At 40.7% G+C, this 19,976-nt stretch overlaps 1 protein-coding gene across 1 annotated transcript; it reads right to left on the minus strand.

Moving 5' to 3' along the window:
* Positions 1-4,010: 4,010 nt before the first annotated feature.
* Positions 4,011-19,162, minus strand: LOC125879012 (cytochrome P450 2K1-like). Its single transcript, XM_049560585.1, has 14 exons — positions 18,889-19,162; positions 18,174-18,336; positions 17,883-18,032; positions 17,574-17,734; positions 17,184-17,363; positions 9,578-9,754; positions 7,795-7,957; positions 7,563-7,712; positions 7,308-7,468; positions 5,977-6,156; positions 5,757-5,898; positions 5,484-5,668; positions 5,234-5,375; positions 4,011-5,153 (listed from the first exon to the last, which is right to left on the minus strand). The coding sequence occupies exons 1-14, from the start codon at positions 19,084-19,086 to the stop codon at positions 4,966-4,968; spliced, it is 2,340 nt and encodes a 779-aa protein (XP_049416542.1). The 5' UTR covers positions 19,087-19,162; the 3' UTR covers positions 4,011-4,965.
* Between the last annotated feature and the right edge of the window lie 814 nt (positions 19,163-19,976).

A 19,976-nucleotide genomic window follows, 5' to 3' on the forward strand; every position in this document is an offset into this window, starting at 1 on the left:
AACACAGAAGAATGTGACTGGATAAAAGGGCTCAAAGTGAAAAACAAAGAATTAGCTGGACACAATAGTTTTGAAGCCCCCAAGGAGGTATCACTTGTTCACTATGTTGCCAACTCTGAGAGGGTCTTCCTCAGGCAAAGGTACTGTGACGTTTTTATAGTGAGGCAAGCAGAAAGATAATCAGCCAATTATGTGTTGCTGGTTTTTTTAGCCTCACTATATAAGTCTCAATACCGAGCAATACCCACAGAACCTTCTCATATGTCACAACGTCACAAATAAATAATACCTCCTACGGGACTTAACTATTCAGTGTGCACATATTTCCTTGTTTTTCACAAAAGGAGGAGACTTTCTCAGTGAATTTTCTTCATTTGTCTTAAAGAAATGTCCAAACAAAACCAGCACATAACATCAGCTTTTCATTTTTTTTTTTATTTACATTCTGCTAAAATAAATGCAAACTTGGGTAAATGTTAAGACATAAATGAAAACATTAAGATGCCATTAATAACTATTGTATTTTGTTAAAGGTTTAAATCACCACTATATTTCCAATCATCACAGAAAACTGATGAAAGACAGCTTTCAAAAAAATTGCTTTTACTCTAAAGTAAATTTTGTCTGATCCACTTTATATCACAAAAATTCGAACCATTTCACAAACAGTTTAACAAAATTAAGTCAAAGCTTGCATTCATGAAAACATCCATTTTAAAATGTTACAAAAAGTACACATGAAATAAATGAAAAGATTTATAACAGTAATTATAAAACCTATGGATTTTGCAAAATTTGCAAAATCTTAATTTCTTGTTAAACAACCTCTTTACTGTGGAGTAAATATCACATTGGTCGAGGCGTTGTAACTTTCCACAAGTGTCCTACATGAGAGAAAGATAATAGGTTAAAAACACAGGTAGAAAACATTGACTACAGCCCACTCACCACCAAAATGATCTTATTGCTGAGTAAGTGGCTGTCATTCATAAAATAGTTTTATGTTTTCTGTAGATATTCAACTTTATATTTGAATGTGATTTTAAATTTAACTGTACTATCAAGACAACTGGAGTATGAATGTACAGTATGCAATTCATCCACATTAAAATAATTGTTGCTATCAAAAGGAAACTGAACTGTTCTCAAAGCTCACTGCCACTGTGGAATCATGCTATGTTCGGCTGTCTCATTATGAGAATATTTTTTCCATTGGTTCTTCACAGACTGTGTGTGGGGAAAAAGGTAGTAATTCTCACTTTGATAAAGGGTCTTTGCATAAAAGGCACTAAAATGTTAGAGTTGGTAAATACATGTCATGTTCCTTGATTAATAAAATCTTCATTTGGCCTTTTGCATCAGGGGAACACTAAACTGCACTGGTGTGTCAGTATTTTCACCTTATCAGGAATAGTACGGAGCAAGCTGTGCCCTAATCGAGTACTTAGTAATGTATGACAATTAGTAATTTATGTAATGCATTTAAATGTATTATGGACAATAATTCATCATTTCAAACTAATAAGTTTCTTGACTCTTTGTGAGGTACTGTATGAAAAAAGGTATCTTTATCCTGGAGTCAGTGCTGAAGTGATGACTCTCAAAGTGTTCACTGCACAGATGGGAAGTCTTGTTTGGAGTCCAGTTCTGTCTCCTCGTGTTGAGTGTCCACTGGTCCAGTCTGTCTGGGTCACCTAGAGGAAAACTTTACACAGACAAATAGATATTAAAAGTAATATTTGTGTTAGGTTACCTACTTAACAGACTCCATTACATGCAAACAATACAACTTAACTTACTTCAATGTTTAACAGATCATAATCAATTTATTTTAGCAAAACAAAAAGGTGGCGGCCATCACAGTCCTCATATTCTGTCTGTGCATTATCTATTGTTGTGTAAACACAGGCCTATATCATACACTAATCTTCTTAATATTTTATATGTGACAGTCAAATGTCACATTAGGTTTTTCAATTACGTTACACACCTTATTGTAATTTCACACAGTTCGCCACTTTTTAATTCACATACACAAGTATAGCCTTAATGTTATGTTAATGTTACACTGCTCATATGACAACGTTAACATTGCATCACGTTAGCTAACTAACGTGGTGGACCTTTATTTTCAAACCTCACACAGCCTCAGCCTTTTGTTCAAAATATTCTCTCCCTAAATGCCTAAATCCTAACACTTCTCTGTCAGGCTCTGACTTCGATGCATCCCCGGACTGGCGTCTTGCTCGAAGGCTAACCGTTAGCTGGCTGGTTAGCTAGTTAACGAGCTAAGCTTGTGTTGTATCGTATTGTCTGTGGCTCTGTAACTTGATGTGGATGTTGCTGCTGTGATACAGGTCGCATTTGAAAATGAGACCTCCGGTATCAACGTGATTTTACATGTATTAAATAAAGACTTAATAATATAATAATCAGCTGACAAGCTAGGTGGTGACCGCAAACACCGATACACGCTGCTGACAAGCTAGGTGGTGACCGTAGTGACCGCAGACACCGATACCCGCTAATTAGTGCTAACATATAAACATAAATAAAATAATACTAGAATTTAAGAATTTCACTTACCGAAAAACCTGGAGCACAGACTTCTTGGACGGTCTGTTGGTATAATTAGTCGAACAGCAAGCCATATTACTCCAATATCTGCCTGAAAAATTATCCGAAAGGCGCAAGCACGGCTAAGAGTACAGGTTCAATGCCTTGAACATGGGCACGAATTGGCTGAGATGACGCCGAGCAGACGGCCGAGTCGAGGCTCAGCTCTGCAGCAGAGCCAGCGGCTAGTTAGCATGCTAGTTAGCCACCCGTGATGGTGCGACCTGTCAGTCAAAGTGACCACGCCCTTAATTATGCGCAATTTCAAACCTTAATGACATTTAAACGAAGAGTTAGAAAAAAATTCACCCCCCCCTCCCCCCCCAGAGTTGTCATGAAAGGGGAACTTAACTATAGAGCCCAAAACCATTTTTTGTACCAGGCTGTAAAGTTGGGCATTTTAACATGGGGGTCTATGGGAATTTACTCACTTCCGGAGCCAGCCTCAAGTGGACAGTCAGTGAACTGCAGTTTTTGGCACTTCCGCATTGGTCTCACTCGTCTCCCCCGGAGGTTGGGGCTTGATATCTACATGTCCTCGGAGATCACCATGTTGCACTGCCATGTTTCTACAGTAGCCTAAGATGGACAAACAAAAACTGTCTCTAGATAGAGCCATTCATGTTTTCAAATTTTTGCATTTTTACATCTGCTACCATATTTTGCAGCTCCTCTGCGACAAGAGAAGAGTGAAAAACACAGATCTGTCACGTGAAAGTGCTTATTCAGTGTTTTTACAGGTTTAAATTACTAGTTTAGTTAGTTAGTTAGTTATTTCTTGAGAGGAACAGACCTTTGCGGATAATTCAGCTCCCAGTAAAAACCTCTGGATCTGAAGTTATCAGAGAAAAAGGAAATTTTCTCTGAGTGGTTTTCACTCTTTTGAATTCAACCTCACAGGTTTTAAGTTACAAATCAACCTTTTATGCTGAGAGCCTTCTTTTAGATACTCACATCCTCCTCAAGAGCAGAACAATAACAGAAATTAAATCCCCACCTCGGGCGTCTGTAGAAATATTATAGAAACTGGTTCAGCAGCTTGGGTGTTAATTAGCTCAACATGTTGAAATGTCACATACCCACACACGCACTGGCAAGCACCGACACATGGACTGTGTTAGTGTAAAAAAATCGTCGTTCCTTTGTTTTTTGACAAAATCAGCTGGGTTCCAATGGCTGTTGGTAATGCAGCCTGCAGCCTGTTGAAAGGAACCATTTGCTAAATACAAGTTAGAAAGATGGAGAATGAGGGTCAACGGTCAACAGACAAAATCATACGTTAAAAGTAGTTTCAATATATTTTCACCTTTATTAAATCCATAGAAATACTTCTACTTTTTGTCTGGTTTTTAAGATCACACTGAAAAAAAGACAGTGGTTTTAATTATGTTGTATTTATGTAGAAGAAAAAAAGACACAGGGACCAGAATAAAAGTTTGGTTTAGAAATGGAGTTCAGCTATAAGAAGAGGCAGATGTAAATTTATTTATAGTAATATATGACATGATTTATAGCCCTGACGAATAACAATCTACAAAATCAAGTACATCCATCTATGAAAATAATCATTAGTGGCGGAGAAGCAGGAATATGAAGCAGGGCTGTAATCACAATACACTTTTGGGGGTACAAGATACCCTCAACACTCAGGAAGTATCAGATTGTCTCCCCCAATATTGTATAGCTGTGACCCCTAGGGAGTCTTCAGAGTTATTACAGGATGTCTGCAAAATGATTGTTTTTTAAATGTATATATCTAATTAAATATATCTGAAAATACTTAACAAGATTTCAACATATTATTGGCAAAGATAATTTGGCCTATCTATTAATAAAACATTTCATTTACAGCACACAATATTACTGATATGCAAACTGTCACCCATGAATCATTGTGCGATCACTAGCTAGCGCTAAATGTTTGGCAGGCAAATTTGTATTTCCCAGGATGATAAAGACATGAGATTGGCAAGTACTACAAAAGAAATCAGCACAGCAGAACACAGCATGTTTACAATGTCCAGCAACACTTGACACTTTTTTTTTTTATGTAAATGACAGCTCTGATGACTACCGATGACATATCAGTCTTGAAGGGTTGTCCCATTTCAACTGGAAAGACTTAAACCACCACCACTATTATCTGTGTTCGAAGACGCAAGGTGGTTCAACATGGGGACATGGGGACATCTGCTGGCTGCTCAGTTTGCTCACTAAAACAACATTTACACCAGTGAAACAAACAGTTATAACCACACATTTTTCCCCGAGAGTGTTTCACCTAGTCCCACCCTGCTCTGCTGTGATTGGCTGGTACTTCTCATGCTTTACATGCTCCAGCTCTCTTCCTCACTGGCGACTGACAGCACACAGCTCATGAGGTAAAGGGTTAAGGATGAAGCTAACAGCTGGTGTCAGATCCAGTTCATCCTCTGTGACTCCAGGTGGAGGAGTGAAGCGAAAGCGCTGAAGGAGGGAGGTGAAGAAGAGGAACAGCTCCGTTCTGGCCAGACTCTCTCCCAGACACACCCTGCGACCTGTGAGAGCAAAGAGTTGCAGCGAGTTAAACTGGATCATGTCTTTAGGATTGTGATATATCTATGCACAGTTGTTGTACCTGCAGAAAAGGGCATGAAGGCGTCTCTCCTGATAAATTCACCCTCCTTATCCAGGAAGTGGGAAGGGTTGAAAGTGTGTGGGGTCTCCCATTCGCTTTCATCATACAGGACAGAAGTAAGAAAAGGAAACACAGTAGTTCCCTGCAGCCAAAAGCAGAGACCAAGGTGTATTGTTTAAAATCTTGGAACCACAGAATTGTTTTCAGAGAAGAAAATATCTAACAAAAGCAAATGTGCAGTGCAACTGACCTCTTTGATAAAGTAGCCCTGGAAGGTGACGTCTCGGCTGGTTTTGTGAGGAATAGCCAACGGGCCAATGTTAGCAAATCTTTGTGACTCATGAATGACAGCATCAGTGTACGGCAGGTTCTTCCTGTCCTCTACTCCAACCTGACGGCTTCCAACCACCCTGTCCAGCTCCTCCTGGACCCGGTCTGGACTCACATAAAATTGAGATGAATTTGAAAAGTTAACCCAATTTTATGCAAACAATGTTAACTGAATTTCACCAGGGACGAGCACCTTGAAAATGTGGGTACTTCGCCATAAAGAGGAGGCACCACTGAAGTGTATATGCTGTAGTGTCAGTCCCAGCTGTGAGCAGATTCATCACACTGTAGTGAAGGTTGTCGTCATGATAGTACGAATCCTTGATTTCAGACTCCTGTAACACAGAAAAGAGGGACTGAGTTACTGAGTTACTAATATCAGCCAGTGGATTCACTGGAGTCGGACACCTCACCTCCAGATTCATCATACGGGTCAGGAATGCATCAACAAAGCATCTGCACATCTCAGGGTTCAGAGTCTCCTTCAGCTCTGCTATCAAGCGTCTTACGTCATTCCTGTAGTCCTCCCCATTCCTCATCAAAGCCCTCCAGTTTTTAAGACAAGGCCCGAGCCAAGGAAACAGGTTGTATATCTGTAATGGAGCACAATACAAACTATCTATGTAGGATTTAATAACAGATGTTACAGTCCAGCTGGTTTCATTCAGTCCATGTTTTAGACTCAGTTGTTTATCATTTAATGTGACATAAATGCTTGGGGATGCTTTATTTTCCGCGATCATAAATTCCAAATTTTAATGTAACAGAATTTTCCACAACACATCACTGGTACGAACTGTAAGTATAGGTATAACTTAATGTAATAAACTGGAGGTAGTTTGTGCCCTTCTAAATAAATTATTTTGACTGATCATAGCCCGGGCTTTTAAATTACTGATCTCAACAGACTGTTGCTCAGCTAAGATGGGAAATACAATCAAATATAAACCAGTATGAATATTACTTGTATGAAAATTAGGCTTCAAATTACATTAAATATGAATCATTAATTTGATCTTTAATTTGATCTAACTCTGACAGACAGCGCATCAGATAGACAGAGTTATGACGAGTTATGATTTTTTTTTTGGACGCAAACACCGCTCTCCCGGGTGAAAGTCAGTATTTGTTGGACCCATCCACCACCACCTTTACTGCCTACCCTATTCGGACTTTCGCCGCCTTAACTTTCCTTTTGTCCCACCGCGTTTCCCCCTGATGCCGCTGAATACTATAACAGCTAGGACGCCTTTATTTGTCATTGTCTGACGCCACAGGTCACTGCCTAAAGACCAGGTTGACCCTTACGGACTAAAGGAATATGAACAACTTAGTGGATAAGGGAGGAATGGACACATATTTGGACATAATAAATTTTGGTCTTCTTTGGTGTGCTTGGTTATATTTGTATGTGTGATCATAGCAGCTAACCAACATTTGCTCAAGTGGGTAGCCAACAAGAACTTCTATAAAAATGAACTGCTTGGCAAACAGACCAGGCTTCTAATTGAGATGGGCCTTTATTTGTCAAAATGTGTAGCAACACCGGGCTATTAAAAGGGACTAGGTGTTTAATCAAATTAAGAAGCTGCAAAATTAAGTTTTGCCAAATATTTCATGGACTACAACAGCAATATTATTAATCGCTTACTTCTTAGGTCAAACAAGTCGGTAACATCAACAGCTCTGTCAAATGTCCTTGTAATCATCCAAAATCACTCAATCTGAAATCACTCTGTCATACCTGGATGGATGCTGATCCAGTCAGACGGACAGACTCGTGTTCTCTGTCAAAGATAATGTGCAAGACAGGATCTCTATAGTCAAACCTCTTTCCAAACATGATGGCTGTGATAATGTTTGCAGCTGCATAATTAACTGCCTGGGTGTTGTTGAAGGCTTTACCTGGGAGAAGAAGAGTAAGACTATAAGACAAGTGTAACTTATTCTAGGGAGTGCTGTAAAAACCTGTGCAGTGTTTTAGAGGACATAATGTTACCTTCATGTTGTTCAAATTCTTCAACCAGGTAGCGACATTCCTCAATGATTTTCCCTTCACTAATCCTTTTGCCCATCCCAAAATCTCTCAGTGTGGTTAGAGCAAAACGCCTCATTTCTTTCCACGAGTCACCATTGGAAAATAGTATGCCTGGAGAATAAAAGCAGGTGGGCTTGTTTGGACAAGGACAATAGCAAGTTATTAATAAAACACTCTCAAAATACATTCTCACCATGTCCTTTGTTGAAATCATAGAATATAGGAGTGATCTCTCGGTCTCCAAACTCCTCAGCGTGGTTGACCAGAGCCTCTTTGACAGTCCTGTATCCTGCCAGGACCACCACCTTCTTCCATCCAAAGTAGACTGTGAACACTGGTCCATATTTTTTGGATAGCTAAAAAGATGGACTTATACTGAGGACAGTCAAAAACTTAAAACTTAATGATTTATCTATGTAACACTTTATAACAATGTTATGAAGCCCTTCACAACAAGATAAAATACCAAAAAAATAAATAAATAATATGATTAATTTATTCATTCAGTGTCCATAACCACCTATCCTGGTACAGAGTAGCGAGGGGGCTGGAGCCTATTACAGCTGACATCGGGCAAGAGGTGGAGTACACCCTGGTCGCCAAGGTCAAAGGTTAAAAGAGATCAAATTTTTTTTAATCAACTAAGCTGGAAAAAGCATGACTGAACAATGTTCTTTAGTTGGTTGTCACGACAAACAAAAGTTGGCTTTATGTTATGTGATAGGGCTCCAAGATTGTAGACGGACAGAACTGGGTGTAGCAAAGCAACACATTCTCACTCCGACCTCATCACATATCAACGTTTGGTCATGGACTTTCCTCGTCCACATACAACGTGCAAAGTACCCTGGCTGCGTTGGTTGTTGACGTTCTGGCCTGTTGCATGCATTGTCTTCTTTCAAAATACACTTCAGTTTTCACAGGAAATTTAACGTTTTCATACAGTCTCTTTCAAAATAAACGCACTACATCGGTACAGCACCGCAAATTGACATTTGTTTCCTTCAACAACAAACACACATGGTTGGGTTTAGGAAATAAGAGCATCGTTTGGCTGTAGAATCTTACGGGATGCAAACACCATTCTTTTGGGTGAAGGTCAGTGTTTGTTGAACCCATCCACCACCCCTCCCGACCGCTCCAATCAGGCTTTCGCTGGATTAACTTTCGTCCTAGTCCCGCTGTGTTCCCCCCTGATGCTGCCAAGCCCAGTTAAATTATAGCAACCAGCCACATATCATGCTGACGTCAAAGGATGTCCTTTTTCATTGGTTTCTGACGCCGCAAGTCACTGTCCAGGCGTCGGATTTCGATGACTAAGGAGTGAAACCAAGCTCAGCAAACAATATCGTTTTTGTTCTGTCATTGTTAGGCTTGACAAAGTTTTATTTATATATATATATATATATTTTTTTTTTTGGCATTTTTTTTTGGCATTTTTTAGCCTTTAATGGACAAGACAGACACGCGTGAAAGGGGGAGAGAGAGAGGGAGCGACACGCAGCAAAGGGCCACAGGCCGGAATCAAACCCGGGCTGCCACGGCAACAGCCCCGCACATGGGGCACCCGCTCCACCACCAAGCCACCAACACCCCCGCCTTGACAAAGTTTTGAGAAGTCCAGCAATGGATATCAAAGGCAGATGGTAAATTGGGTTAGGCTGCTGTGATTAGTAGATTGTAACTGGGCATTTGCATCATCAGCATAACAATGGTACTGCACATTATGTTGACCAATGATTTGACCCAAGTAAAGCATATAGATGGAGAACAGTAAAAGACCCGAAACTGACCCTTAAAGACGCCATGAATGAAATGGAAAACAACAGTTGGGAGATATCCAACAACAGCAAAGATTCTGTTAGACAAATAGGAGCATAATAAGTTGAGAGCAGACCTTTTTAGACCAAATCAAGTTCAATGAGCTTCTTGTCTTCTATCAAAGCAATGGAAAGAACCACATTGTTTTGTCTCACATCAACAAGAGAGCTGTCGAGTCGCTTGAGATCCAACTGAAGCAAGTTACCAAGCAGCGGTAGAGGTTTAGGTCCTGGAGGCTCTCTCTTATTGTCTCGGGAGTTGAAGCTGGAGTAGAAATGGTGGAGGACCAGCAGGCCCATGATGGCCACCAACAGGGAGACTGAGGTGGAGGACTGGAAGAGATCTTCTAACATGATCGTACCTAGGGGTGTGCCAATACATTGATTCTTAGATGCATTGCGATGCGACACGTGACAATCAATAACGATTAACAAATGTTCAAAAATCGATTATTTTCCATGATGGTGAAATCACAGAAACACAACCAGGGTCAGGTCTGTTTTGTGAATGTTTGTGTGCATGACCGTGACACTTTATTCACGACGTGAATAAAGTGTCACGGTCAGTGAACCGGCTCTTTAGAGTGAACTAGCCAGTTCCTAATTTCTTTGGCCCTGTCCAAACATTCACAAAACAGTCCAGAACATGTCCCGTTTGTACCAGAATAACCAACAACCTCCCCCTATCCCAAAACACGCCCAAAATGCTTTCAATAACAAGTTTATAGTCTAAATTCAGACTTGTTCCAGCGTGTCCGAACTGCATGCTGGGTAACATGCAAACTAGACAAACAAAGGCCCTGTCCAAATACCCGCACTTGCGCCCTTGTGCCCCTTAATTGCGCGCTCCCGCTAAGGGGCGCAAGTGCGTAGGGTGTCCCAATTGTCTTCTGTTGTTATCAAGGGGTGCAAACCTGCGCCCTTAATGCACCCCTTCCGAAAGTGCGCATCAGACCTCACTTTCCTGAAAGATTTTACCCAGAATCCTCCGTAGTGTCGTGACGCCGTAACACTACACAGCTGGCCGGTACAACTCACCATCTTCAAATGGTAACTGGCGTATCCGCGAGCCGTTAACTCCGACTGACAACAACCGTTAGAGGAACATAACGTCTAACAACACGCTGTGTGGACTTAATAATTCATGACAGGGCGTTAATAATGAAATAATATACAGTTTACAGTTGACTGGAGGTTTGTATGACAGTCCACATCACTTTACAGTTTTGATTGTGTCTTTAATTAATTAATTAATTTAATTATTATTTTATCACCGTATGTCTTTATAGTTTATTTTATATCACAATTTACCACAATTTATCCAAGCAAAAAACGTTTTAATAGTAATAACGATAATCTAGGCTACATTAATGGTAAAGTAAAAAAAGATGTTACAGCTAATATACACATTATTAACAGGTAAATTCAAGAGTAAAATTTAATTTAATTTACCTGTTGGTTGGGCATCAGCATCAATACTTGGATCTGATGTAGATGCCGCCTTCTCCTGCGGCTCCTAATCCTCCTCATCATTCGCTGATTGTATCTATTTATCATTTGCAGTAGCGGTGCTGCAAACAACGTTATTTCCTCTAACGCCATGTTTCGTCTCCTAGGAGACGGACCAGCTGGACCCAAACGGAAGTGACGTGTACGCAACTGTCCCAATTCTCCTTTTTAAACAGCATCAATCCCTTGCGCACTTGCGCCCCTAACTGTACTTTTGGCAAGTGCACTTCAGGGAAGACCTCAGGGCGCAAGTGTGGGTATTTGGACAGGGCCAAAGAAATTAGGAACTGGCTAGTTCACTCTAAAGAGCCGGTTCAAAGACTCGGCTCGTTCGCGAACGCCCGGACAGATAACAGACTGTCATGTTAGCCAACATCAAAGATACTTATCCACCGTCTTTGGTAGCTATATTGTAGGTGGACCATCTTGTAGTAATCCAGTATCTTTGGTACTGTCACTGAGCGCGAGGTTCACTCATCAGGGTTAAAATCCAGCGTGTGGCGGCATTTCGGTTTTTATGAACATTAAGACAGAAAGAGCATTAACAAAAGCTACTCCGTGTGTACGGCGTGTAAAACAAGACTCAAGTACAGTGATAACACGACGAACATGAGACAGCACCTCAAGCGTTTCCACCCCGGGTTAGAGCCAGAGGAGGAGGAGGAGGAGGAGGAGGAGAAGAAGACGCCGGTTGTTGCTACAAACCAGCGAACAATTGAGGAAGGATTGAGAAAACTTCTCCGCGAATCTCAACATCCGTCGCTAACTTCAATACCTTAAATATTTCACCCGGAAAGCAGTTCTGAAGTACTGGAATCACTGAAGAAAGCATGCAGGGTAGCTGTTATTACTGAATAAAGTATCCTTTATGTTAGATCAGTGCCCTCCCTCCCTACAAGACATATACATCACCTGCCTCACCCCGCACACAGTCTGTTCAGCCTCCTGCCCTCAGGGACAAAGTACCGGAGCCTCCGTCCTCGCTCCACCAGACTCACAGACAGCCTCATACACCAGGCTGTCAGGATGCTGAGCTCTCTCCCCACTCTCCCACTCCCTCCCCTCTGCTCCTCCCCCCAAAACACTCTGGACTCTGAACCCTGACCTTCAGATTGACTGTCCTTTTGCACTACTACAGTAAAATACATCTGCTGCTATTACTGTTTTCGCACTATTTAACATAGCCTATACAGAAACTTCTGCTTCACTACTATACATATTTAGATTTTAGTTTTTATAGATTTTATATTTTATTTTCATTGTTTCTTTTAGTATTAATAAATGTCTTTATCTGTTGTGCACTTTACTGTTTAGTGTTAGGAAATGTCTTTAACTGTTGTGCTTGTGCATTTTATCCTGTCACCGTGGGATAGAGAGAAACATCTTCTCGATTCCTCAGCATGTCGTCTGGTACATGTGGAGAAATTGACAGTAAAGCTAACTTTGACTTTGACTTTGAATAAGCTGAACAAGCTAATAGTTTGGGGGTTTTTTGTATTACACCTACAGAACTCTGTGCAAAAAGCTGAGGATTTTAGTTAAAATAAGTTATTTGTAAAGGATTTTGTTTGGAAGTCTTTATTTATTATTTCTGAATAAGCAGAATAAGCTATTTGTTTTGTATTAAACTTGCTAGTACAGAAATCTGTGAAAACAGCAGAGGATTTTGTTAAAAGAAGTCTTATTTCTAAAGGCACTTTATGTATTACACTTTATGTAATAAGAGCAGCTTTTTGTTGTGGGAAATGTGTTGGATCGTTTGGTCTTATATAAATAAAAGATAATGGAGGTAAATTTTGTTGTTTACTTCAATTAATGGATACTGACAAAATACCTTGTTTAAAAGAAATCCTGTATGGGGAAAAAGATGCATCGATAATCGTGATAATCGTAATAATCGTTTAATAATCAAATCGTGAGGTGCCTAAGATGGCATACCCCTAATCGTACCTAGATCCAACTCCTTTTAGGAAACCATTTCATTTAACAGCTGAATGGGCTTCTACTTTCATCCGATTTGATTGTTGCCTCAGCTAAGTCAATGGGAGGGGCGATCGACCAAGCGTCTGCACCGCCTTTTATAAAGGCCGCACCAATGACGCCATAAAACACACTCATCTCACCTCAGTTAAACTGTCAGTGAAAAACGATTCGTGACATGGCCTTTGAGCCATTGAGGGATACAGTAAATGCTTAGAACTTGAAAACTTGTTTGACTGCTTTGTCCTCAGGAGACAAACCAAGTTGCACGTACATAAATACATGTGGGAAGTAGGACACAGTTCTGATACCACAAAGTGTGCATTTTGTGCTGTCATTTAGTAATATGGGATTGTACCTAAAGGATTAAACTGATAGTGTGCTTGCAAAGATTTGTTAATCAGCTTGTACCAAAGTTTAAAGGTAGGTAGGTAGGTCTCACAGGTTTTAAGTTACAAATCCACCTTTCATGTGGAAAGCCTTCTTAAGATTTTTAAAACCTTCTCAAGAGCAGAAAAGAAATTAAATCTCCACTGGGTGTGTTTCCATCAACCAAGATATCTAAGAAACTGGTTAGTCAGCTTCTTTACATCTGCCCAACCCAATCTATATTCTACCCCCATGTGTTCTACAGGAAGTACTCACACTCATTTTACTTATGCAAACAGAATTGCCTTGTTTTCAGTTCTTGACTAAATAGACTGGGTCACCAACCTTACGATTGTTGGTATTAAAACACAGCTTATCCATACAACTTAGCATGATGAGAAATTAGGGTTACAGTCAACTGACCAAAATATCATTTAAAAGCAGTTAAAATGTATATTTCCCTTTAGTATATCCTTGGAAGTACCTCAACTTTTTGTCTTTTCCATCAGCAACCACTGAAAAAAAGGTGTGTCTAGGATTTGGTTTTTTTTGTTTGTTTTGTTTTTATTAAGTATTTCTCTAGAAGAAAAAAAATCAGTTACCAAAAGAAAATACTGGTACATAAATGTAGCTGATTGTAATTTTAGACATACATGATGTATCGGCTACGTATACATTACAAAAAAAATTCTGCCCTTTGCTGCTCTATGCAAATTACAATCTACAAAGTACATGTCTTTGTGAGAATAATCAACAGTGGCTTAAGAGCAAGAATAGTAAGGCTAACGTAGCTTTGTCATTAAGTACAAATTCATATTCCTACACACTGTGTAGCTGCCCCATGTGAGGCTGAGTAAAGGCAGTAATAGTGCCATGCTCCAGCTCTCTTCCTCACTGGCGACTGACGGCACACAGCTCATGAGGTGAAGGGCCAAGGGTGAGACCCACAGCTGGTGTCAGATCCAGTTCATCCTCTGTGACTCCAGGTGCAGGAGTGAAGAAAGCGCTGAAGGAGGGAGGTGAAGAAGAGGAACAGCTCCATCTTAGCCAGACTTTCCCCAAGACACACCCTGCGACCTGCAGGAATGAAGAGATTTGCAGTATGTGTGGATCATGCTGTGAAAATATCTCTGTATACCCTGAACAACAAGAACTTGACAAAGTTGTACCTGCAGAAAAGGGCATGAAGGCGTCTCTCCTGGTAAATTTACCCTCTGCATCCAGGAAGTGAGAAGGGTTGAAAGTGTGTGGGGTCTCCCATTCGCTCTCATCATACAGAACAGAAGTAAGAAGAGGAAACACAGTAGTCCCCTGCAGCCAAAAGAGGAGAGCAAGGTGTATCATATAAAGTCACTTTTTCAAGTTTTAGGAGATGGATGAACATTCCATGAATTATTGTTCTTTGTGGAAAAGTGCTGAAACATCTGAGCGCCTCACCGCTCTGATAAAGTAGCCCTGGAAGGTGACGTCTCGGCTGGTTTTGTGAGGAAGGGACATGGGGACGATGTTGGCCAGTCTCTGTGTCTCATGGATGACAGCGTCGGTGTAGGGCAGATTTTTACGGTCATCCACCTGGACCACACAACTTCCAACCACCCTGTCCATCTCCTCCTGGACCTGGTCTGAAGACACAAAATAATTAACATGAGTGTACAGCCAAGCTAGCAGCTCTCTCATACCTCAGTGACAAAATAGGTCGATTTCCACTGACTTCCAAACTGACATAGCCCATTAGACCTTCCCTAAAATTACATTTATTACCATCCTGAGGGCTGTATAAATGATGTGGTATATATGGAGAAAAAGTTGTTCATTTTAGTGCAAGGCTGCCAGAGCTTTCCATCTGTTCCATGGACAATAGGCCTACACAAACTGGGCAAGGAAGACTATGCACTTGGGATTTTAGGTAAATAGCCAATGATAAGGTGCTTGTTAAGGTTGCTTAGCAACCTCAGACGCAACCTGCTGCTGCACTCTTGAAAGCTGGCACAAGCCATAAGACAAGAGTAGCACCCAATGCCTGACCTTGCGTTTTCTTGTGTAAGGACCCTAATGGTTGCAGTTCTAAACACCTTCTTTACGTCATGAAACAGTCGCAATTATGCTATAAAACTTGGTGGTTAGGTTTCGGCAAAAACATTGTGGTTTGGCTTTAGATAAGTACTTTCGTTATTAATGTAACTGCATGTATTTCACATCAAAGACATCACATACTGTACATCAATAGTGTATCATGCTACACATACTAGTATACTAAGCTACATTGTAATTAAAAGAAGTCACTGTTGACTTCAGGCCACGAACACCAGTCTCCTGTGTGAAAGTCCTGTGCTTGTGTGACCCATGCATCACCCCTGCTGCCCACCCTACACTGTCTTCTTCCATCTTCATGCAATAGATTGCTTTTGGAATGAGTCCTAACACCCGGAAATGACAGCATTTCTGCACTCCCAGTTCCCTTGTCTCGAAGTAAATGGGATTTTTGAAGAGATTTTTGATTAGATGCCTGAAATAAGGTCTGTGGTTAACACAAGCATAAAAGACATTCATGTTCTGCTCAATGAAAAAAAAAACAACAAAACATCAGTACAAGTGAATTTTGAGGCTTTTATGTGTCTTAATAAAGGTGGTTGCTAACAAGTTGCTAAAGGAGACTACAGAACGTCATCACGCCAAACACGGCTTTACAGCCTCTTTGCGGTGGTGACATTGCAACTGTGGTGTAGTTTGTTTACAGCCTGAAGTTTTTCCTCTTTTGTTCTTCTGGTGATTAAAGTAAGGCTTCAGAATTCATAAAAGTGGTGTTCATTTGCAAAGATGAACAAAATGTTGAAGTATCATATACATTTGTTTGCCACTGAGTTTGGTTTCTGCAACAATCCAAAATCCAATGAAAAAATTCTACAAGTTTTTATGAGTGAAACCAGGGAGATGCTAACTTCAATGTCGCCCTACAGAAAAATGTCATCCCTGGGGCACTTCTTATGACACAGATTTTCTTTCTTTTTATACTAGGTCACCTCACATCCTCCTCTGCTCCTGTACTATATATTCTGGCCACTAGAGGGGGCTGCATTAATATAAACCTACGAATGGTTTACTATAAGATCACAAAGTCAACCTATGTGGCTGTTTTTTCAGTGAGACCAGCCTTAAAATTTGGTGGTGAACCATTTGAGCAGACAGCCAGCATGGCTAAAAAAAAAGTACAGTTTAATTATTTATTTTTAATATTTAGATCAAGTCTATTTGATTTCTTCTTTTTTTTTTTGAAATTTTTGCATTTGACAGATGGCACTGTAGAAACTGAGACAGAGAGAGGGGATACGACGCAACAAATGTCCCAATGAACCCATGTTATTGGTTAAAGTGCATTTCCAATAACTCATGTTACTGGAAATGCACTTTAACCACTCAGCTATCAAGATGCTCCAGTGTCTGTGTGATTATTACCCAGCTATACATTTCTGCTTTGTTTAAACTCAAACAAGCAATCTATACTGCAGTCTAGACAAACTGAGACTTATATATACTGGAACTAGTATGAAAACTGAGACATAACAAAAGAAATTGTGAAAATAAAGAAGTAAAAAGGACTCTAAGTGTTAAAAAAAGCCTGTACAGCTTCATATTTTCATAAGATCCACAAGCTTCATCTCCGTCCTCCTTACCTTGTATATGTGGATATTTAGCCATAAGCAGCAGAGCCCATCTCAGTGTCGTCGCTGTGGTATCAGTACCAGCAGCAAACAGGTTAGTCACTGTATGCAACATGTTCTTCTCATGGTAGTGAGTGTTTGTAACAGAGGAGTCCTGGCAGACAGAACACCCACATATTAAAAAACAGACATGCAACTTTACTGGTCTTTATGTCAAATGAAAAACACAAAGGATGTCGTCTCACCTCTTCTTTCTGCTTCCGTATCAGAAAACAGTCCACAAGTCCCCTGCAGATGTGAGGGTTCAGTGTCTCTTTCAGACTCTTGAATATATCTTTGACATCTCTGTTGGTTGTCTCAATATTATTTAATATCAGGTGCCGGCCTTTTACCCAACTGACCAGCCTGGGAAACATGTTGTAAAGCTGCAACGAAAAAACCTCCTGAACAAGAAGTTTCAACTAGTTGCAATCTGCAATCCTCACCACTAGATACCACTAAATCCCCCCAAAACCTTAGACACTGCTCCTTGAATTTTGTCATAAATCATACATAGATCAAATGTGTCAGCTACTATTAATTGTGTGTAATCCTCTTAAAACAGCAGCAATTTAAAATGCAAATATGAAGCCCACCTGGATTTCTGCAGAGCCCACAACACGAATGTTCTCGTTGGCTCGCGTCACCATGTTTGTGAATCGGGGATCATCATATTCAAACCTGCTTCCATACACGATATTGCAAATGATATTGGATGTTGCGTAATTGACCGGACATGTTGTATTAAATGGTTTCCCTGTAAACAGGCAGTGAGAAATAAAATCATTACAACGCACACACACTGAGAGGTGTCCTGATATGTGGGTCAAATGCCACTCAGCATTACATTATCTTTTTGTATATCAGAACGTCCTGTCATGTGTTGTCACGTACACACCACATACCTTTATGCTTTTCGAACATTTGGATCAGATGGTGGCATTCCTCCAAGATTTTATGTTCAGCCATTCGTTTGCCCATCCCAAAGTCTCTCAGGGTGGTGAGGGCAAAGCGTCTCATCTCTTTCCATGATTCTCCGTTTGCAAACAGAATTCCTGTTAATAAACGTGACATTCAAGTTAAATTTAACCTGTATCTGTTTTGCTTTTGCTGTAACTGTGCATTTATATTTTTTGGTTTTGTGCTGATATGCAAACAAACTGTATATCAAAAGATTTAGTAAAGGTAGGTCTTACCGTGACCAAAACTTGTATCATAAAAAATCGGGGGGATTTCTCTGTCTCCAAACTCTTCTGCGTAGTTGACCAGAGCTTCTTTGACTGTCTTGTAACCTGCCAGGACCACCACTTTTTTGGGTCCAAGGTACACTGTAAACACCGACCCATGTTTCTTTGACAGCTAGAAAAATGTAAACAGTAGTCAAATGTGTCAGAGACAGTATACGGACATTCAAATGAATCCTTGGGAGCGACACGCAGCGAAGGGCCACAGGCCGGAATCAAACCCGGGCTGCCACGGCAACAGCCCCGCACATGGGGCACCCGCTCCACCACCAAGCCACCAACACCCCCGCCTTGACAAAGTTTTGAGAAGTCCAGCAATGGATATCAAAGGCAGATGGTAAATTGGGTTAGGCTGCTGTGATTAGTAGATTGTAACTGGGCATTTGCATCATCAGCATAACAATGGTACTGCACATTATGTTGACCAATGATTTGACCCAAGTAAAGCATATAGATGGAGAACAGTAAAAGACCCGAAACTGACCCTTAAAGACGCCATGAATGAAATGGAAAACAACAGTTGGGAGATATCCAACAACAGCAAAGATTCTGTTAGACAAATAGGAGCATAATAAGTTGAGAGCAGACCTTTTTAGACCAAATCAAGTTCAATGAGCTTCTTGTCTTCTATCAAAGCAATGGAAAGAACCACATTGTTTTGTCTCACATCAACAAGAGAGCTGTCGAGTCGCTTGAGATCCAACTGAAGCAAGTTACCAAGCAGCGGTAGAGGTTTAGGTCCTGGAGGCTCTCTCTTATTGTCTCGGGAGTTGAAGCTGGAGTAGAAATGGTGGAGGACCAGCAGGCCCATGATGGCCACCAACAGGGAGACTGAGGTGGAGGACTGGAAGAGATCTTCTAACATGATCGTACCTAGGGGTGTGCCAATACATTGATTCTTAGATGCATTGCGATGCGACACGTGACAATCAATAACGATTAACAAATGTTCAAAAATCGATTATTTTCCATGATGGTGAAATCACAGAAACACAACCAGGGTCAGGTCTGTTTTGTGAATGTTTGTGTGCATGACCGTGACACTTTATTCACGACGTGAATAAAGTGTCACGGTCATGCACACAAACATTCACAAAACAGTCCAGAACATGTCCCGTTTGTACCAGAATAACCAACAACCTCCCCCTATCCCAAAACACGCCCAAAATGCTTTCAATAACAAGTTTATAGTCTAAATTCAGACTTGTTCCAGCGTGTCCGAACTGCATGCTGGGTAACATGCAAACTAGACAAACAAAGGCCCTGTCCAAATACCCGCACTTGCGCCCTTGTGCCCCTTAATTGCGCGCTCCCGCTAAGGGGCGCAAGTGCGTAGGGTGTCCCAATTGTCTTCTGTTGTTATCAAGGGGTGCAAACCTGCGCCCTTAATGCACCCCTTCCGAAAGTGCGCATCAGACCTCACTTTGCTGAAAGATTTTACCCAGAATCCTCCGTAGTGTCGTGACGCCGTAACACTACACAGCTGGCCGGTACAACTCACCATCTTCAAACGGTAACTGGCGTATCCGCGAGCCGTTAACTCCGACTGACAACAACCGTTAGAGGAACATAACGTCTAACAACACGCTGTGTGGACTTAATAATTCATGACAGGGCGTTAATAATGAAATAATATACAGTTTACAGTTGACTGGAGGTTTGTATGACAGTCCACATCACTTTACAGTTTTGATTGTGTCTTTAATTATGATTATTTTATCACTGTATGTCTTTATAGTTTATTTTATATCACAA

Source organism: Epinephelus fuscoguttatus, linkage group LG19 (assembly GCF_011397635.1).
Source record: "Epinephelus fuscoguttatus linkage group LG19, E.fuscoguttatus.final_Chr_v1".
Taxonomy (NCBI): domain Eukaryota; kingdom Metazoa; phylum Chordata; class Actinopteri; order Perciformes; family Serranidae; genus Epinephelus; species Epinephelus fuscoguttatus.